At 39.5% G+C, this 22,508-nt stretch overlaps 1 protein-coding gene across 1 annotated transcript in view; it reads left to right on the forward strand.

Moving 5' to 3' along the window:
• ATP9A (ATPase phospholipid transporting 9A (putative)) overlaps positions 1-22,508 on the forward strand; it is a 90,560-nt gene that overhangs the window by 13,446 nt on the left and 54,606 nt on the right. Inside the window, exons 2-8 of the mRNA XM_054045263.1 lie at positions 2,079-2,223; positions 2,825-2,938; positions 8,762-8,870; positions 17,116-17,174; positions 18,280-18,331; positions 19,300-19,394; positions 21,464-21,544. Of these exons, the coding sequence (XP_053901238.1) occupies positions 2,079-2,223; positions 2,825-2,938; positions 8,762-8,870; positions 17,116-17,174; positions 18,280-18,331; positions 19,300-19,394; positions 21,464-21,544 (655 nt within the window). The remainder of the gene's footprint in view (positions 1-2,078; positions 2,224-2,824; positions 2,939-8,761; positions 8,871-17,115; positions 17,175-18,279; positions 18,332-19,299; positions 19,395-21,463; positions 21,545-22,508) is intronic.

The following is a 22,508-nucleotide window of genomic DNA, read 5'->3' on the forward strand; positions in this document are numbered from 1 at the left end:
CAGGCCTTGGTCTTTTTATTATTCATGATAGGGCCAAAATTGCAGATACTCATGTTTTGCAAGTAGGTGATATAGAAACATCCCCATATACTGTAGCATGGCTAGTATTTTATAGTCCATACTTCAAATACATCTACATTACAGTAGGGGGTATTCTATAGTCACAGTATCAGTTTTACCCACGTTATGCTGAAATTTGTGGCTTTCAGGATTTCCCTCTGTGGCTTCTACTGAAGGACAGGGGAGATGTCACATAGCCTTAATGTTAGCCCCAGAAAGGGGAGAAGAGTAGATTAATGGACTACAGCTGGAAATGTTTATTTTAGCTAAAATTTAAAGTTGGTGATGGGAGTAGCATAGATGCGGACTCTCTGAGTGTTCCAGGGCTGGAGCACCCACAGGGAAAAAATGGTGGGTGCCGAGCACCCACTGTCAGCCACCTCCGCTCCCCTCCCCTCCTAGCGCCTCACGCCCACTGTGATCAGCTGTTCCGTGGTGTGCAGGAGGCACTGGGGGGGGAGGGGAGAGGAGCGAGGCTGGGTGCACTCGGGGGAGGGGTTAGGAAGAGGCAGGGCAGATGTGGGAAGAAGCAGCTGGGGGCTTGGGGGAAGGGGTGGAGGGACCAGGTCTGGGACAGAGCCGTGGGTTGAGCACACTCCCCCTCCCCCGGGGCAGATTAGAAAGTCGGTGCCACTGGGGAGGAGAGTGTCTTCCATGGCACAAAGAATGCCGTCTGGGTAGAAAATCAAAACATGACGGGCTTCCAATTTTGATGTTTTTTTTGTGAATGTTTTGGAGGAAATAAAAATATGAATACGCCATGCGTTTGTTTTTTGCCAAATACTGTGTTGTGACAGACATTAAAGGGACAAATAAAATTCATATTTGTTTGAATATTTTGTACCTTCTAGTGTTAAAAGTATCAGCTAAGGTTCCTATCACTTAAAGGGGTTGCAGGGAAGTGAAAAAGTCTGCATCTTTTTTCAGTTTGCTTTGGGCATTTAACAACATCTTGGGTATTTACCTTTCTACTGCTTCCCAGCCATAATCAGTTCACTTCCCCTTTTGTTCATGTGGCTCTTCACTCAGCACCCATGAAGTAAAACAATGAAAAGCAACAACTCGTTTAGCAAAATATAGTCAGGGCAGTTTTGTGCCACTCAGGCCTAGATCCTGCAATTGGAGCAATGCAGAGAGAGTCCCTGCTACCGCATGTTTCCTTAGTTCCAGAAACCTGTTTTGACAGAAAAGGACAAAACCAAACCAGAATCCTTCTTTGCTATGCGAGTTCCTTATATCTAAGGCTGCACCAGCCTGTGATCTTTTCATGGTAATATGAGACTCCAGTCAGGGAATGATAGGAGAAAATGAATCTCAAATTAGAATTTCTCAGATGTTTCCAATCTAATCTTGGAAAAGATGAGCTAACTCAATGTGTGGACTTGGGCGAGTCAAGTTATCTCTCCATGTTTGTTTCCTCACATCTAAAAAGGGAATAATAACGCATTACCCACCTACCCTTCAGGAATGTCAATGAGGATTAACTAGTTAATGTCTATGCAGTGCTTTAAACATATAAAACACCATACAAATGCTGCATATCATTAACAGTAATACGATTTATATAGGGCCTTATCCATAGCCCAGGGAAATCTTTTCATTAATGGGCTTTGGCTCAGGCCTATAGTGCCTCAAGTCTGTTAGTCTATAAGGTGCCACAGGACTCTTTGTTGCTTTTTACAGACCCAGACTAACACGGCTACCCCTCTGATACTCAAGTGTGCTAAGTACTTTGCAGACCAGTAAAGAGTCCAGGGCTCAGCCCCAAGGAGCTTACAATCTAAATTGACAGTGAACAGACAGAAGATGGCAAGTCTGATGCTCAGTATGCATCTGTAGTTTTTATATGGGTTTATTTAGCACTTTGCTGGGCGATGATATGGGGAGAGTCTGTGTTTAATAAGCTGTGTGGAAGAAATGTGAGTTGTTTTGTTAAGTGAGGGCCGGGGACGTAGGCTGGATCACGGAGGGGGATAAAATGGAGACTTCTTCTTAACTTAAATATGTCCTTCCAATAGGTGTTGTGAGTGTATGAGATGCTGCGGAAGAAGAGACCCAAGGCCTCGTACGGTTTGGCTTGGCCATCCAGAAAAAAGAGACCAGAGATACCCTCGCAATGTGATCAACAATCAGAAATACAACTTTTTTACATTTCTTCCGGGGGTATGTATGCCCATGAAACTTCACGTCTTTGTTTCCACAGGTTGCCCTCTGGCCACAGAGCCATCATGATGCAAGGCCGGACCACGTATGCCCTTTGCTTTCAGCTCACATTGTCCTAGTCTGTCATCAGTTTAAAAGCAAAACCACTCCTTAATGAAAGAGAGTTCTGATTGGTGGTGGTTCAGTATGCAAGGGACAGTGGAGCTATTCTCACAACCAGTTCAAGTTGAAACTGCATTTGTTTTAAATATATATTTAAAATATTTTTTATGGCAAAACATAATGTTGGTTAGACATCCCCTATTTACAGTTGCTGTCACTTTTCTGAGTGGTATTTGTCGAAAGTTTAAAGGTAAAATCATATGTATGTATTAAAGACTAACTATTGCAGAATCTGTTCTATAGCACAGCTACATTTGTGTGCATGTTGTTATATTCGCTAAGATGACCTCTTGGAAATTATTTCCAGCACTACTTTGCTATCATTATTTAGGATTTAGACATTACAGGAGCTAGCAGAAATGAATGTCTCTTATCAGTAGTTCAATATGCATAACTCTGAGATCGCCATTAACCTCTCCCCTTCTCCCTTGTTTTGTAGGTGCTGTTTAACCAGTTCAAATACTTTTTTAATCTTTACTTCTTACTTCTGGCCTGCTCTCAATTTGTCCCTGAAATGAGGCTTGGTGCACTTTACACGTATTGGGTTCCCTTGGTAGGTAATCTACGGTTTGTTTATTCAAGAAAGTTTCAGTGTTTGAATACAAAATGTCCTTTGTTGTCTTATCTCTCTGATCTAAGTAATTCTGTGTCTCACATGATTTTTTGGCAGCTTATTTTTAGGAAGTCTGCTCTCTACATGTTCTGAGTGGAGATGCTTGTTCTCACTTTTAAATTAATTTCATAAAGGTTGGACATTAAGGCATGATAGGACTCCGCTACCTATACCCTCTTCATCTGAGTTAATAGGGGCATAATTCTTTGCCTCTTACACAACTGCCACTAGGCGTACCCACCACTGGGGCAACTGGCCCACTTCTACACTCAGAAAAAGTGAGAGAATAAATGGCGAGCAAAGTAAACATTTTCCTGGCTCCTGTGAGTATTGATCACAGTTGCTAAGTTATTAGAAAGTTAAAGGTGAAGATGGAGGGTCTGCGTCAGAGCATTTTGCTTTGGCAAAGCATTCCAGAAGAGGGCTGCAAACCAGCAGGATTTCAGAAAAGCTTGTCAGGTGAAGCAAAGGACCAAAGGGCAGTTTTCAAAAGTGACCTTAATGAATGACCGTATGTGCAATGAAGGCAAATCATGCAGTCCCGCCAAACAGTTTGACTTAGAGCCTTTGGATGGGTCAACAGGCTGATTTTAAAATAACATGTTTTAGTTTCTTAAAATATATATTTTTACATTTTATTTATTCATATTTGCTCAGAGCATAGATACTTCTCCTGAAACCTCTGCACCCCCGACACACACACATACTGATTTGTTGTTTTCCAACCATATATTTCCCCTGAGATTGGAAGAAGTCAGAAAGCCAAGTTCACTACAGTCTTTGGGAAGAGATGCTAGCTACCTATTTGAGATGGGTTCTCCCGTCTCTCGTTAAAGTTCTTAGGCAGATCTCTAGAGTAAATTGGTGCATTCACAAGGGCGCCATGTGGCTTTATTTCAATCTCCAATCTGCAGGAAGAGTTGAATAGCTTCCTTATTACAGAGTTCTCAAATGTTTTCTATCTAGCTCTTTTCTGCCTGCCCCTTACCTCTTGCTGTGCATATGAACCAAGCTCCCTTTCTGTGGCAGCTGCTCAAAGGAACCTTGCCCTGCTTCTTTTTCCAGTGGAAGTCAGGGTTGGAAGGTGTCAGGAGATGACTTTTTTAACATTTAGGTCCCTGTTTTCAGAAACGTGTGCATTTGCTTGTATATGTACATATGCATGCCTGGGTAGTCATCACAGATATGCATATCAGATCTCCAGTAAGATGTGCATGTAATTCTAAAACTCTGGACGTTGGGTTTTATAGCTGACTTCCTTGACGCCATTGTAGAAAGAACGAGGAGTACTTGTGGCACCTTAGAGACTAACAAATTTATTTAAGCATAAGCTTTTGTGGGCTAAAACCCACATCATCAGATGCATGCAGTGGAAAATATAGTAGGAAGATATATATACACAGAGAACATGAAAAAATGGGGGTTGCCATACCAACTATAACGAGAGTAATCAATTAAGGTGGGCTATTATCAGCAGGAGAAAAAAAAACTTTTGTAGTGATAATCAGGATGGCTCATTTCCAACAGTTGACAAGAAGGTGTGAGTAACGGTAGGGGGAAAAAATTAGCATGGGGAAATAGTTTTTACTTTGTGTAATGAGTCATCAACTCCCAGTCTTTATTCAAGCCTAATTTAATGGTGTCCAGTGTGCAAATTAATTCCAATTCTGTAGTTTCTCATTGGAGTCTGTTTTTGAAGTTTTTTTGTTGGAGTATTGTGACTTTGAGGTCTGTAATTGAGTGACCAGGGAGGTTGAAGTGTTCTCCGACTGGTTTTTGAATGTTATAATTCTTGACATCTGGGGCAATAGACATAAGTGTTTAGGAGCAAACCAGATTAAAGGGGATGGTGATTTAAAAAAAATAAGGACATAACACTGATTTTTTTGGGGAGGGCGGGGGTTATGGGGGAAGAGTTAAAAAGTCACAATAAGGAGTGATTGAATGGGATGATAGTTTAAATTATGTGGCCAATGCACTTAGGAATGCACTGCACAAGCCAATTAAAGCTACAACAACCACTTAAAAATCTATGCACCTCTATACTTTTTTCCCTTCCACTTCCAGTAAGCAGTCTCCTAGGGGTTTACATCCCTCTCTTGCACATGAGGTCAGCTGGAAGTTAATCACCAAGAAATATCGTATGTTTTCTGCACAGTATTTAAGTACATTAACAGTTCAGCTTTGATAAACAAATGGCAGAAAACACTTGCATCAAACCTGTGCTGCCATCTGTCTTCACTCAGCAGGGCTGCAAATGAACTGGAGTTATCTGGATCTTCCAACAGGTTTTAGAAATCCGTGGGTATAACTTGTTGCTTTCAATGTAGGAAGCAAAAAGATATTTAAAATAATCACAGATCCACAATGATTTTAAAGATGACACTTTTCGGCTGCTCTTTGGAAATCAGTGTTGGTAAAATTTCTGCAGTATTGATGGTAAAACATTCTCCCCATTTTCAATTGAATTGAGAAAAATGATTTCCATTAAATTTACCTCAATCTGATAATCCTGTTTGCAAAAGCAAACTGATACCCCAGAAGTAAAGAATATCATGAAGTTGCTACTAAAACTCTGCTGGTAGTCAGCCCTTTGTCTGGTTGAATTCGTGTTTTGGCATATGCTTATGACAAAGTTATTGTATTTGTCCTGTTTAGAAAAAGTGTGTGTGTGTCACAAACTAGTTTGAACAAGCCCGCCATTCCCTCCCCCCCATCAGTTTTTTGTTTTTGTTTTTTGTTTTGTTTTGTTTTTTGTAGAATCCTATAAGCAATTGTGATTTGTCTAGGCCAGATGAGCAATTAGGATTCAGCATATGAGCTGCCAGAGAGTAGTATAAGAAAGGTCTTTGTTCATTACTGACTGCTGATACAAGTGTTCGGTATAGAATGACATACATGATGGCATAGTGAGGCAGCACATGTGGGAATATTTTTGGATGATTATTTGAAATTCAGATACCCAAACGCTTTAGATTACTGATCCGCAAAGCAAGCTAAAAATAATCAACACAGATTGTTTCTTCCCTTTTTATCTGAAAGCACCTAGGAGTTTCTGAAATCATTAAGTGACAGAGAAGCCTTCAGTCTTTTTTTGCTTGTCAGTTACCCAACTGACAAATCTTTGAGTGGCCCAAAGTGAAATGTACTGACCCTAGCCCTTTTGGAATGAATTGCTTCTATCAAAAGATCATCTTGTATATTATTGACTTCCTGGCTTCTGTAATATGAATCTGTTCTATGCCATGTTTACATTATTAAAGCAATTCCAAGCCTTAAGGACACATTCTCTCTTGATGTAAGAATATAATTTCTGTTAATGTTAATGGGCATTATGTATGGAAGGTAACGAGACTCTATCTCAGTAATTTGTATATTTGACTAACTCTCTTCTCTCCACAGCAAAGCGGGTAGGATTATTTTTTTGTCAAAACATTTTTGTTTTTTTTTTTTGGTGAAAAATGGCTTTTATTTTCATTTTGGCCAAAAATATATTGGGAACATTTTAATGGTGGTCACACAATGGAGACTCAAATTTTTCAGTATATTGGGGTTTTGTCAAAGAAAAGTAGAAGTTTATGCAGGAAATTTTGAAAACTTAAAAAAAATTCTTATAAAAATTAGCATTTTTTGACCAGTTCTTCTCTGTTGTACAGGCAGAAAGTTGCCATTAACATTAATTGGCACTGCGTACAATTTTTGTGGAATTATTAGGATTATTATTATCTATTATTAGAATAGGTACCAAAGTGTATTCTTTGCTAAATACTCAAGTGTCCTTGAAAAGAGGGCGGCGGACTTGATATTTTAAATCATGTTTATCTTAATTAAGCCTCCTGCAGTCTAATAAACAGGAACGTTTTCAGGCTGAAACTTTCAAAGGAACTTGAGTTAGGTCCTTTTGAAAATGCCCCCTTTAAATAATGCAAATACATGCAATACCTTCTGCATTTCAAAGCTAATGTCAAATTTTTCCTCCTAATGTATCCTGTGGTTGTGCACTGATACATATGAACTGTAGTTAAGACACTGCATAATTTTATTACAGTGTTGTATGTTTTAGGTGAGACTGTGTGCACAAACACCAAACCTATAAGAATATCTGAGTTTAACTGCAGAAAATGCTTTCCTTCAGTTTCAGTAAACCAAAGACAGTTTCTTGTTTGCGGGGGGGGGGAGTACATGTGAAAGGGTTAATTATTGTCAGTGTCAGGTAGTAATATTGTCAGCACTGTATGCCCAAGGTTTTCCAAAGTGATCAGTAATTTTTGGGTGCCTGACTTGAGGTGTCTTAAAGAGGCCTGATTTTCAAAGGATGGGTGCTCAGCACTTTCTGAAAATCAAGTCCCTTGAAAGGTATCTTAAGTTGGGCACCCAAAAATTCATTAACCACATTGGAAATTCTTATCCCATTTGTTTATTTACTCATCAGACCCTTTCCTGCATTATTTATAAATCTGTTTGTGGTTTTGTCTTTTATTGCATGTTTCAACTGTCATGCTTTTAAACGATTAAAAAAAAATGGAATTTGATTGGATACCTAACAGATGCACTGGTTGACAAGATCCCTGCTGCCTGATTACAAGATTCTGTAATATGAATTTTCACATGGAGTGTAAAGCGTTCGCAGCTCTGTTCATTGACATGCCAGTTTTAGCAGTGTAGTGAATCAGAGCTGAATAATGTCTAGTATAAAATTAGTTTGTGATACTAGCCCATAGAGGGAGTTGCTTTGTCTGAGCGCTGCTTATTTTTGGAGTCTGGTAATGCTAAAAGTATGATGTGCACATTCTCCATGCTGTAAGAAACTGAAATTGTTCCTCACGTCTACAGAAGAGAATGATCTAGGCCCCAATCCTGCCAATGCTTTAATACTGTGAATAGTCACATTAATTTTGAGACACTACTCAGGGTAATAAAGTTAGGCACGTGTATGTTTGTAGGATCAAATTAGATGAACTATCTTGGATGGTCTTGTGCTTAAGACACAAGACCAGGTCTCGGGAGATCTGGCAATGCAGTGGGTTTCCTGTGTGATCTGGGGCAAGCCACAGTGGCCCAGACCCTTCAACGTATTTAGGCATCTAACTCCCTTTGATTTCATTGGGGGTTAGCCCATATTTACGCTACAGTGGCACGACTACAGCACTGCAGCTGTTCCTCTGTAGAGCCGTAGTATAGATGCTTCCTACATCAACAGAAAGGGTTTTTCCATCAATGTAGGTAATCCATCTCTCCAAAAGGCAGTAACTAGATCAATGGAAGGATTCTTCCATCAATCTGGCTGTCTGCAGTGGGGGTTAGGTCAACCTAACTACGTCCTGCAGGGTGAGAAATTTTTCAAAGCCCTGAGTGACGTAACTAAGTTGACCTAAGTTAGATGTAGACCAGGTTATGCACCTGAATACCTGCTGGGAGCCGGGCTTAATCTCTCTCTGCCTCAGTTCCCATCTGTCAAATGGAAATAAAACTTCCTCACCTTACAAGGGCATTGCAAGGGTAAATTGTTTGTGATGTGCCTGGCAAGCAGCACAGAAAGCCTGTAAATAAAACGATATTTAAAAAATATGAGTCTATTGTTATCTTGCTATCAGGGTTCTGTATAACACTCATTGTAATAATTAAGCAATAAGAAGTCAGGAAAACAAGATGAAAACATTGAATATAGGCATGGGCATTGGTCAGTATCGTGCATTACACAGATCTGAGACAGATGATGTTTTCTGGCCTCTTACCCGTTTAATTTTTTTCTCCCCTCTTTAGGGTTTTGTGCTTGCAGTTACCATCATTCGCGAGGCAGTGGAGGAGATCAGATGTTACACACGCGACAAGGAAGTAAACTCCCAGATCTACAGCAAGCTCACAGCAAGAGGTCAGCTCTTTGGCTCCAGCTCTCTGCCTCTGCCCCACTGTATCCTGTAGCAGACTGCTGGAATAGCAGGAGTTGCAACTCAATCAAACGTTGCTGACAGTCAGAGAAGCAGAGTTCAAGCAGGGCGGGAGGGTTACAGGCATGCAGGCACGTGGCTTAATGTCCACTTTGTTACTTTTAGCACTAGAGAGTCATCTGCAGGTCTCGGTAGACTTGCAGATACCTTCTTGCATAACTACAATTGAAGCTGACAGTTACTGAACGTTCCCCTAGGAAATAAATCGAGAGCAAATGTGAATGGGCAAGTTATTTCAAGTAACTCCGGGACACGTTGTATGTAGAGTGGTCAGAATCTCAGTATTCTATTTATAGGGTGGGTGAGGCTGTGTTTGGTGCTGTGCAGGCTGAATGGAAAGATGTAGTTTCTTTCCATCAATTTAAAATTTAAATTACACACAGACACACCAGTCCAGGCAAACGTTGGATGTAGGTTGAACTTTTGCAGATCAGGCTCTTGAAAACTGATAGGCCTAAATCCCAGCCCATTGTAAAACCTGTGCCCTGGCCTTGTCTTTGTGGTACCATGGCATGTTGGAGAAAATGGAACCTGGAACTGAATCACCTTGGAGTTTGCTTTTGCAAAATAAAGCAAAGTATCCTTGTCCCTCCTCTACTATAGATCCTTTAATTGCCTGATTATCAGTGAATGGCCTCATGGGAGCAGTGTTCTTTTAAAGGGGAAGGGAAGTCCCTCAGTGGCCAAGGAGAGAGAGGGGGAGATCCAAGTGCAGGAAGTAGATTGTAGATGGAATGAAGGCAAAACTAGGCCTTTGGTAGCTATTGTGGGGGTTCAAAATTGTATTTTATTCACATGAGTAGTCATGCATGAGTCTTTCAATAATACTTTTGCTTTCCAGGTACACTTCCTTGCTTGTCACTTGTGTGGAAGGAAATAATGTGCTCTGCTGTGTGTAGTGAAAGATTTTCACAAATCAGTATCTAATAAGGTTGCTGAAGTAAATATAACCCAGATACAAAATACACAACAAGCGCATAACCATTAATAACTAAAGAAAGAAAGAAAACTGCAGATTATTGGTGGCAGTTATTTACTTAAACGTTCTAATAACCTTGCCTTGGCTTAAAAAACTTTCCAGACACCAGCTAGTCAAAGATAGATGCAACAGATGAGGGTGGGAGGGGGTTGGTTCAGCATGGTCCAGGGGCAGTTAGAAGGACACAGTGTAACTAGTTAAGATAATTTGCATACACATCCACTATTACCCCAACGCTTTACACATGCACTTGACTATGACATGAAAATTCACCTTACATGTTACCTTAGCTGTGACTCTACTATACATACTTAGGAACTCTTTCAACATATGCATCACTAATTATAGTCTTCTTATAACTATGTCGAGTATATAATTAGTGACCTAAGTGCTGAAGGAGTTCATAAGAGTATATGTCAGCGTTAAGGTGACTGTAACACATGAGGTGACTTTTCAGATGTTAATATTATCTTTAAACCAGATGTGTGAGAAGGGGTAATAAAATGTATGTAAGCTATTTCATTATTTCCAGTTGGGTTGTTTTTTTTATGCTTACATTTTTTTAATGGTAATAATGTCATTACTTATTTTGCGGAAGAGTTAAGCAGCCTGAACTCTAATTTTTGTGTACGTGTTTGTGATCGTATGAAAGAAATGGAGCCCTGAAAGCATAACTCAGAGTGGGGTAGAAAATACTTTGCACCAAGCTCCTTGGAGATTGTGTAGAGAAAAGTATGGTGTCATGCTCTCCTCTCTGAAGTGTGTAGGAGGAGTAGAAGAACTCTGCTCTTGCCTATCTTAGGATATGTCATCTGGGTATGTGCCAAATTCCAGTTTCTACCTGGCTCTCCTGGGCACGCACTTCCATAATCCTGCTGCCACCACGTGACCCTCTTTGCCAAAAAGCTCACATCTTAGTGTGTTACACGCCAGTGCTTTGTTGTGCAAAATATTACAAGTTGACATTCAACTAATATTTTTGATTGTGGTTTTCACGACAGCAACAGAAATATTAAGCAGGGATATTGCTAATAACTTCTTGTGTGTTTTTAATATATTTTGTTTAGCTGCCCCTCCCTTGAACTCTGAGTAGTTCAGAATGTTAAGTCATTTATAAGCCAAAAATAAAATAGACACTAGATCAAAAATGTTAATAGGGTCATTTCCAGACAGTTAAACTATAGGATAGATTCACTTCAGACTTTCTCAAAAATTTATTCTGTACCCTAAGTATTAGTGGTGTGATTTTTTGATTCAGATCTTTATATATATTATGCCTAACAAAGAAGTGTAAATCCCACTTTAACTGAAGAATAATAGTTTTAACCATGGCATAGCTAGCAGTGCTGCCTAATGATGACAGGAGTATTTTTTTTTAATGGGAGTGAGCTGAAATTAAGTAGCTTCTTTTTTGGGGTTCAGTCCTCTTTGATATAAAATATGTAGCCTCTCAATTTTAAGGTGCAGTGATCTGAGCATGTATGTAAAACAAGCTGCATGTGTGATTCATGCTATGAACATTTTGCAGTTTTGAGAACAAGCCTTCTTTTGCATGTAATTGCTTAAGATTATGTATACTTCACAGGCCAGGAACTGTGAGGCTGCTGTGGAATAAGCCATTGCAGTTGCTGAATATTAAATCCCCTCTTAATAACATGTTCTCACTACAACATTTAAAATGCTTGGCAACCAGCAAAAGTCCCATCAAAGAGCGGTTTACTACATCTATTTAAAGGTATAAAAGAGTTGCCTTCTGTGTTCTATTCATTGATCTATAAGGGGCCTGACCTTTTCTTAGTTCTTTTCATATTGCAATTACGTTTCCCATGAATGATTTTCCTTCCCTTCCTCCTTAACTTCACTAATTCTTGAAAGAAACTGAGTGGGATGGGCAGCTGGACACTAGCATATAGTACAAGCCATTTCATTAATTTTTTAAAATATATTTGGTAAGGTAACAATAATACAGTAGCCCAGTCAGTTTCATGATGCTCTCTTTCTATATTCTGTTCTATTTATTGTAAGGCTCAAATGTTCAGTGGGCACATTAGTAGTGATTATCTCAACTTTTAAAATAAGTATTTGCATAACAATTTTTGGGAAAGAGTTAAAACATTTCACACAGTAGGAATGGAAGCGAGCAACTTTCAGGGGCTTAATTGTCAGCCACCAGTGACCTCAGACGATCAGGCCCCAGGTGTATGAAAGTCACCAATAGCATAGTAATAGAGTCTTATTACCATTAATTTTAATTAATTAATTTGGGTTAATTTGCCAAAACTCCAGATACTTAGATTGTAAGCTGTTTGGTGCCAGGATTGTTTTTTGGATATGTTTCTACAGCAGCTAGCACGATAGGGCGTGGCCAATGACTGGGACTTCAAGGTACTATCACCATACAAATAACAAGAGGGTATCACATTGACAAGGGCAGTCGAGGAGACAGTACCAGTGATTTAAAGGCTTTTAAAAGGTTGACGTGTGTTTTTTAATTCAGGACAATTTCACCCCTATAGATGGCCATCAGCATGAGAGAGGGAGAATAAGGAGTGAAACTCAACACAGCTATACTTGAGGAATAACTGTGGCAGAACTAATTTCTCATTATAATTTCCTGATGAATATTCTTATCTCCGCTGTTGAATGTCTCTAAATTGCTACAAAATCTAGAACTCGTGTAGTTTTTCTCTCTTCTCCCCACTGCCCCGTGGGCACAAATCTAGACAGCTTAGTCGGAGTTAAGCATGAACATTAACACGTGAGACATTAAGCGGCAGAGCTGTACCGATGCCGCTGCACCGTTGTAAGATCTCTCGTGTAGCTGCTCTTTGCTGATGGGAGAGAGCTCTCCTGTCGACGTAATTGAACCAACGAGCAATGGTAGCTATGTCAGCGACAGAATCTCTTCTCCCTGTCTTAGCGCTGTGCACAATATCACTTATGCAGGCGAAACTTGTGTTGCTTAGGGGTGTGGTGTTTTTTTTTTTTTTTTTTTTTTCCCTTCAGACCCACTGAGCGACATAAGTGATAGTGGAGACATGTCCTTCGACAGTGAGGCTTAAGCACATGCTTATGTGCTTTCCTGAATAGGGATGGATTTGAAAAGAGGCTTAGGTGCTTCCCTGAATTAGCATCATCTTGTCGTCTTCTGTGCATTTTTCTCCTGCTTTGACTCCTGCCAGTTCCTTCTCTGCAGAGATCTGGGTTTTCTGTTCACTTGAACAGTCTCTTTTTCATGCACTTCCAAACACAACTTATTTCACCAATCAAACACAAAGAGCTCACCAGCAAGTCCTACTGCAACACCTTTGGCAGTTTGCAATTATTTGCAGTTCTGCTCCTGTTCACCGATTTTTTTCTAATGCGTCCTTTTGGATAACCTCTTTAAGATTCAATAAGCTGCTTTCTTGATAGCGAAAAAGGGAGAATCCTCTTTGGATCACTTCTTATTTGGAATATAGTAGCCAAACTCCAGTACTGGGCTAAGAATAAATGAATAATTTCCTTACTCTAGAGGGCTGTATCCTTTATTCTGCATAAGAGAGCAATTATTACTGAGCCTATTTTGCCTTTTTTTAATGGGTTGCTGCTGTTACCTCTTTGATCCCTTCAATATTTTAGTTAAAAATCAGCAAACTTCTCGAAAGTTTAAGCGTCAGTAATGTTTTACAGGACAGTTGTTTGGGTTGTAATGGACAACAATCCCATTTCAATCCCTTATTACAAACCTACAGGACCACTTTTGTTATAAAATCTGCAGGCAGGGTTTTTGCTTGATAGAGAGCTAGGTCTTTGCTTACAATTCCAGGATTGTTCTGGTTTCCTCTCACTTTTTTCCCTTCCCTTCCCTGGGCAACAGAGCATAATAGAGGAACTACACAAATAGTAAGAAATGTGAAAGGAACTCCTACCGAGGGGGTGCTCCTTAAGATACAGATCACTGGCATTTACCAGCCATATAAAAACAATCTTTTCCCAACCCCTCTCTGCCATGCTCCACAGTTTATATAGTGTTAGGCTGTAGAAGCCAAAAGCTTAATGGAATGGATAAAAGAAAAAAGCTATTTCTGATTCTAGGGTGCATTTGACTTGTTTTCATGAACATTTGGCTTCAACTTTTAATTCCGAATGAAGAGTGTTTTGATCTCTGCTGTGATAAAGGCTGTGGAAATCCCACGTGAAATCTCCATAGAGGCCCTTATATGGTAGTAAGAGACATTTCCTCTTGCTGGTATGTTTGACACTTTAAATAATCTGTATAATGGTGCGTTTATCACACTGCAGATCTGGTGGAAATTCAAAAGCCCATAGCTGCGTGGTGGAGTGAAATATTTCCACACTAGCATGCACGTTTTCTGTCTTTTGTCGGACACAAATAGCATGTTTCAGGGCACATCAAAAGCTAATACCAAGAAACTTGAGGGAATGATATTTGTTTTTGTATACAAGAAGGGACATACACATTCCTTTGTTTCAGGAAAATGGAACAACACCTGTCTCACATTTTAAGAATGAAACAAATACCATTTAAAAAAACCAAACCCTCATGTAACTTAATGGAGCAGGATTTTGTGATCTGAATTTTGTGTTAAGCATTCTAATGAACTTCAGAAAATGGAGGCCTTAAAACATAACATTTAAAGTATTTTTAATTTAATCCTTGTTAAATCTGGATTGTTTTAAAAACCCATGTACATTGCTGCTTGTCAAAGAACAATACTGTTTCATGCATTTATAAAAGCATCCATATTTTATATAAAAGTATCTTATTTTTTACAATAGTAGAAAAATACTAAGAATGATATTGAAGCATTTGTGTTATTGGGTATCTCAAATGTGCATAAGCAAATTCCCGTATTCAGTAGCTGATTTAAAAACAAACAGAATTCCCAAGATTAAAATAAAACTAATTTTAGTAAATTGCTTTATGGGAGTCCTGAGTCAAAGGAAACATCTGGTCCTGTCTTCTTAGTGTGACATATGGTGTTTGCCATAAGATGTCATCCATGAGGGGCCATGAATTTGGTTGGTAAAGAAAATTAGCTTTGCTAGTTAAAAGGGAGAGGGTGTATTTCATGCAACAGGCTCCTTTAGAGAGTGCAGATTAGTTAGAAAGATATTTCTGTCATCTGTCCCTTTTTCCTTAAAAGTGTCAACATTGAGATGCTTATGGGACGAGACCATGAATAATGACCAAGGTGTATTTACTTGTAGTAGATTGTATTGCCATTTCCCAGACGCTGATGTATGAGGGTCCATAAAGCTTTTTATGAATGTGATGGAAGTTACAAGGTGGTGATGTCCAGGGGTTTTCAAACTTTTTCCTAGTGTGAACCGTGTTTTAATTCAGCTTGTCTCATTAACACTTCCTCTCCATTTGCAATGCCACAGACCATTTCCCCTCCTACTCATGATTGCCTAACATCCCTGTGGCTCACATGGAAAAGTGATGCTAGGAGAGTATGTCAAGTATTTTAAATGACTTGCAGTTAAATTTAGAAGCTGGAAATGAGGGGCCAGCACACTCTGACCACCCAGTTCTTCACATACCCCCCACTCAGTGCTCTGTGCACCATGGTTTGGGAACCTCTGTGGCTACGAGGAAGAAGTTCCTAGAGTTTCCTTCCCCGTACAGTAGAGTATTCATCAGTGTGTTCTATTATTCCATGAATGACAATATGAGGAGGCAAGAGATGTTACCTGCCAGACCATTTTAGTGTCCTAATGTATCGTGTTGTATAGGACATACAGAAGGGGGCTAGAAGTGATGTTTTTGAAGTGCTGCATTCCCTTTAAGCCTCTCCATGGAAGGTAATGGACTTTAATCCCTGGGTATGCTGCCTGCCCTACTAGCTATCGATTCAGTAGCCCAATATTCATTTTGTTTACCTTAGCTAATTAAATTCTCATGAGCCAAAGCTCAAGTTCTGTGAAGACCTACAAGATATTTGTAAATGGACCTTGACTGCTTATAATTTGTAGCAATAATTAAAGCAGGTAAGGAAGTCTGCGTTTATTAGCAGCAGTGATGAGGCATGTTGTTCGGGACACAGTGTGTCACCAAAGCAGCAGGCTGCCCTGCAGCTTAGAATGGCTTTCATTGTTAATTTGGAGCAGAAACACTGAAGCATATCCTGAGAGGGATGCTAATGAAGGGAGTGCCAGCAGTAAAATCCCAGTGACCTTTGTGCTTTGTGCTAATTTCCTTTTTTTTTTTTCCACACCCCCCCCTTTTTTTTTTTCACCCCCTTTCTGAGCTGGTAGCTGGCCAGTTAGCCAATGAATTGCAAATTACAGTAGGAGTGTTGTCCATGCTGCAGTTCTGCCTGGTATGAACTCCCACGGAGTCTCCCCCCCCTTCTACCCAAACCACAACAGTTTAAAGAGGCTTTTGTTGAGTATAGCAGGCAGCCACATAAAGCAGAGTTCAAATTAACTGATAATAAATCACTAGTCACCATGAGAAGCCAAATCTAGAACTGGCTAATGATTTAAAATTACTAGCCAATTGTTAAATTAATTCTCTGGTTTAAAACAACAGGTAAAAATGCTTGACAACTGCAAGGCAATAGAAGTTCTTGTGAGGGGGCATATCTTATAGTGTTTATTCAGACAAAGCTCTCGTTGTCACAAAGGAATGACTGCAGAATTTGGCCTGCTATAAGGTTGCAGTACAAAAAGGAAATTAACCGTGAGTTAAGGTTGACGTGTCTGTTTTAATTATTGTGGTCAGGTATTATATTGAAGATGTAAGCCTCAATTTTCCACTTGCTTCGCTGAAAAGAAACACCAGAAATTCATTGCTCCCTGTTACATTCTCATTGCACCACAGTCTGCCTAACAAGTTTTGAAAGCATTTTTAAATTCATGGATGCTAAGCACTATAAAAAATAATGGAATGACTTCACCCTGCTGGGTCATTACTGGGGATTGAACCTCAGATCTCCAGCACCAAAGCATAGGCCTCTACCACTTTAACAAAAGCATCAGGTAGAAGTAGTATAGACCAGCTCTGTGTGTTATAGAATTGTTACTGGCCACCTCCAAAATAACAAATTTAAAGTATTCCCAAACAGTTTCCAGTATAGCTTTGATGGACCTTTTGCTAAAGATTCTGCTCAGCTGTGTATTTATACTGTATCTTTTGCTGAAAAGGTTGTAATTTACTGAAGTTTGTTTCACTTCTGCAGGAACTGTGAAGGTGAAGAGTTCTAATATCCAAGTAGGGGACCTTATCATCGTTGAAAAGGTTTGTGTGGATTTGTATTAATTGTGTCTATGTGGGGGTGGGTGGATTAGTTTGTAAAATACTTTTCTCACACAATCAATATGAACATTTCACTAAAATCTGTCATGTCACTGTTTTTTTTTACAATGGCTAAAATCGAATTCTTGATTTTAGTGATGATCTTTAATCATCTTTAATCATCTCTCCTAGTAATATTCCCTTTTCCGTAATTTTATACTGTATTAAATAATTCTCAATAAAGTTTCTAGAAATTGGAACAAATTTCTCTTTGAAACCCTATGATCTGAGGTTCCCACTTACCTCTGCATGACAAGATAAAAACCCCACATGGTCCTCCATCTGTAGTAGACCAAATTCTTGATCCAAGTGCATCAACAAAATGTGCACGTGCACACACAAATGCTTGTAACCGAGTGTTTGGATACACCAGGACCCACTTGCCCTGAACAGGTACCTACATTGCATGTGCAAATACATTATCCCCGTATGAAGCTTGATGGATGTCCCTTGCACAATATTGTAAGTATCTGTAGTTGACTGGAAATTGAAAACCTAGAAAACTATGTACTTTATATGACCTCAGATGACTCAGTATCAACTTGCCCCTTTGTTCAGAGGATGATTTTCACGGACTTCCACTTTCTGTTTCTGCAGATGTCTATCAGCAGTAATATAACAAACATCTTGTACAGATGAGGGCTAAACAGAGCCTGTAGAGAAGAAAGCACATGCATGTGTCTTTTTACTAACATAGGGCTTCTTGGAAGGAAACCAGTACAGGCTTTAAGCTTCTAATGCTGGATTGTTTGAGAAGCTCCAGAGCGAATGGATGAGTTCTTTGAAAACCTAGAGCCTGAGCCAGCTCCCAGTGAAATCGATGGGAGCTGGCTCCTAATACCTTTGTCTTTGGATTTCTGCAGTGAACTAGCACATGTGGAGGGAAGAGATCCTGTTTTAGGATTCAAAATAAAATAAATCCTGAACCCCAACTGGACAAAGAATTAAATATTCTTTTTAAAAAAAACCTTTGTTTTATGCTATGGGGGTAGGGGTACACAAATGTGAATCCACCTATGCACAATAACAGCCTTTCTTTTTGTAACAGAACCAGCGGGTCCCTGCTGACATGATCTTCCTGAGGACGTCAGAAAAGAATGGTAAACATCTGGAACTAATTGTGAAAATAACCATTAACCTTTCACTGGTTATTTGGAAAAGATCATCATTTGAAAATGTAACAGAAATGATACAGTTTTAGAGTTAGGGAAGCAGACGACCGCAAACACTTGATGGACTGGCTATTTTGTGTTGTTTTTGTTTGTTATATTCTGATAGTTTTTGAAAATTAAAGGATATAGACAGTTGACCTTTAGGTTGAGTCATAGTTAGTGAAATCACACACTTGCTTTCATTACATGGAGAATTAGCTATGTGGGTAGAATTGCCATTCAGCTTTGTCCTGCTGAGACGCAGGATAGTTTGGGTAAATGTTTAATCACAGGGCTTAGAAAATAGGTTGAATATGTCTTACCGATCGAGTACATTGATTTACTGTATTCTGTAGTATAAAAGGAAAGGAGTGCTTGACTCTTCACGATAACATGGCTTCCATGCCTTAGGGACCCCCATTGTGCGTCTGTAATATGGTTTATTAAATGAACAGTTGCCAGGAGCACTATTCTTTTAAAACAGTCATACTCATTTCTTTTTGTGTCCATTGAAATTGTTGCCAGACCCGTAGCATTTGTAACTCAAAACAGCCTTAACATACGTAAGGTTGTATACGCCTTACCTGTCATCCAGCACTGTATCCAAATGTCTCTGACTAGCTATTATATATGTTTTAGCCTCCTAAAATTATATTTATTTTTTTTTACTTTGATTTGTTCCCTTCATATAACTTAATTGAAAGTTTGATTTGTTTGTTTGTTTCCTTAGTCTTGGCTTACTTAAATAGCTGGGGTCTCAAGAAACTTTTCATCTAAATTCCTCAGAAAGGTTACTCTTAATCAGCTGGTGTTTTCATAGAAAAAAATGTGTCCTATCTCAGGAACTAATTCCATGAACTGTATATGTACTTATGATAGAATTAAAAAGACCATTAACAAATGTTGAACATCCGCAGGATCTTGCTTCCTCCGGACTGATCAGCTAGATGGTGAAACAGACTGGAAGCTGCGACTGCCAGTTGCCTGCACTCAGAGATTACCCACCGCTTCTGTAAGTAGTTTCCTAGTAAAAGACTTTTTTGAATTAACTGTTTTTCAGTGTGTCATGAACAATTGAAAGTGTATGTAATCTGCCAAAAGGGGAAAAATGTGTGTTCTGTCTGGCTTTCACAGAAGGCAAAATAATTGCCATTTTGGAATCAGAATTGAAGACTTAGAAAATTATTTGCAAACTTGATCCTCCTGCCAATATTTGCACTATGATGGTGGGGAGGGGAAAATCCATTCTTCCACAGGATCATGGTTGCTTGATTTTTTGTTTGGTTGTTTTTTTCTGTTTTTTTGAGGGGGGGAGATGGAGGGGGAAGGATTGAATGTAATTTTTATTATTCCAGTTCTCACTTCACAGCTGGTTAGGGCTCTGGGATTTTGAAAAATAGAGGAAACTGACAAATTAAAGCACAAGTAGTGGTATATAGACTGTGTTATGTTCAAGAGACCATAAAGTGGTATTGGAAGAGATAGATTTGGGTACGAATGGCATTCACCTAACTTCTGTTTGAAATGTACTCCTAGTAATCCATTGATCTATGGTTAAAATATACCCCATAAGGTGTACAGTAACCACTTGTGCAGCATGAAGTATTGCTCTCAACATGCCTTATGCAGTTTTGAGGCAAGTTTGGCAGCTGAAGAGGAATGACAATTAGAACTTCCTTTTGCCAGGGACGAGAAAATAGCAGAAGACTTCATGAATTCAACTGGGTACTTCAACAGACAGGTTAATATTGTTTAGATACTATATTGATGGATCCCTATGGAAAATTAAATAGAATTACTGAGCTAGCATCCAAAGAACTGCCTTGAAATAGGAGCCAATCAAATGGGGCATGGTGTATATGAAAGTCACCTACCAGTAATTTATTATAGAAAGGTTCATTTCCTTGATGACCGTGCACTTCCTGCTTTCTCAAATACTCCCCTTTCTGTTCATTGAACTCTACTGTACTACAAGAGAACAAATCATGTGACCTTAGAATGGCACTTTTCCTGCCACTTAAGCCATTGCTTACCTTCATAAAAGGAGAGTTTAGATCATGGTTATTCCTCTTTGCCATCTGAACTAAGTATATAACCATTGAATGCTATGTGTCTTCCCAAATTCTCTCGCTGCAGAACTGTGTGTGTTTGTGTCTGTGCGTGTGTGTTATAAGAAACAAAACAAGTCAGCTGAGTGTGCCTCTGTTTTGCCAATGTGCCAGCTGTAATAAATATTTTTTTGTTCCCAAAACCCTAGAATCAGGAAAATTATTCAGCAAAGATCTAAGACTCCATATACTTATATAAGTTAGTAGTCAAAATGACTTGCAGTATTGGCACATCTATCTCCCTGCCACTGTGGGAACTGTTTCCTATTATACATGTTAGTGTCTTGAACTCAAGATATGTCTACACAGCAGATGGGAGGGTGCTTCCCAGTACTGGTGGACAAACATACGCTAGTTCCACTCCAGCTAGCACCCTAATAATTGCAGTGTGGCTGTGATGGCATGGCCGGTGGTTTGGGCTAGCCACTTGAGTACAAACTTGCCCAACTCCCTTTATTTGGATAGCTAGCCCCAGCTGCTGCCCACGTTGCTGCATCCAGGCTGTTATTTTTAGCATGCTAGCTTGAGCCAAGCAAGAGCATGTCTGTCTACCCGCCCTGAGAAGAGCCCTCTTATCTGCTGTGTAGACATAATCTAAATGTCCAAAGCTCTGAAGGATTTTCACTGTTTCCCTTGGCCGGCTATTCCACAACCTGGTAGACATATCATAAGTTAACCTGATTATTCAGCCTGAAATGTCCTTTATAATGCACCAACTGTCAAAGAACTCCAAGCAGTCTCTGCACATTTCCATTTGAGGAACTCTTAACTGTGGCAACACCATTCTGCTGAAGCTATTGTAATGATTCTACTCTGTCTTCATCAGCTGAGAGATTTTCCGTATGAGTACACTGAGTGTCTTTTTTGATTTGCTTAAAGAAATGTTATTCATAAAATAATTGGAGGCTTAAAGGCTTTGTATATTGTGGGATAATCATGTTTTAACTGCTGCCATAACATGTCTATTCTTTAGGACCTTCTTCAAATCCGATCCTATGTGTATGCAGAAGAGCCCAATATTGACATACATAATTTTGTGGGGACCTTCACCAGAGTAAGTCTACTGATATGTTTTAAGCCTTGTATATAAGTGTTTGCCACACAGACCTTTTGAATAGCATTTTGGATCTTGGAAGTGACTTTCAAATTGCTTCAGGAGAAATGCTGAAATGTTGCTCGGCCCTATACAAAAATACTAAAGTCAAATAGGTTAATAGGGATCCTTCCCTCTTCTAAATAATATGCACCCATGTTTTAAATAAAATCTAAAGCTTTATAGTTCATGAAGAGTTTGCCTTAGAAACAAAAGACAACAGGCCACTCAGCATTAAGGGTCTTATCCAGATGGAATTAGTTGTGGCCATTTGGGTTCAACATGGTGCTGTAAAATAAGCTCACCTGGGGAGGCTGGCCCACCGCACAAGTGGTCAAAGAGTGAAAAAATCTCTGCCATTCGGAGCTGTATGGGGACAGAAGACTTTAGGTAAATAAGCCAATGGCCATCAACTCCTATTCTGGGTTGGTTGGTTCTCCCTTCTCAGGGACAGACAGTCGGTGGGAGTTAGTGTGACCTAATAGATGTGCACCTTCAATACTCTGTTCTGGCCCAAGGTCCCTGAGAATGTAACATTAAAAAAAAATTAAACTGTCTATTACTATGGGGGGTGGGGGAAATCAGAAGAGATGCAATGAGTGTTTGGGCCCAAAGGCTTCTTCCCCTGCTCCCTGGAGAAAGGGGATTTTGATGAATGCATGTTATATATGGGTTCCTTACTTTTAAGATCCTTTTCCCTTCCTGATTGAAGGAGCATAGGCAGCTTGGTACAAGACCTGAGACTTTTTAGGTCATTTTCTGAATTGCTTGCCAACATTTGTTTATTTTAAAGTGATAGACTGTGATCTCGTCATCCCATAGCTGCTGAGGAGATCCCTTGATTGGCTTTACAGGAGGTAGTATTTTCATGGAATAGGGAGCAGCTTGGGCAGCTACAGAGCTTGGGAGGTTTGTAGATCCCCTT

This window comes from Malaclemys terrapin, chromosome 12 (assembly GCF_027887155.1).
Source record: "Malaclemys terrapin pileata isolate rMalTer1 chromosome 12, rMalTer1.hap1, whole genome shotgun sequence".
NCBI classification, from domain to species: Eukaryota; Metazoa; Chordata; order Testudines; family Emydidae; genus Malaclemys; species Malaclemys terrapin.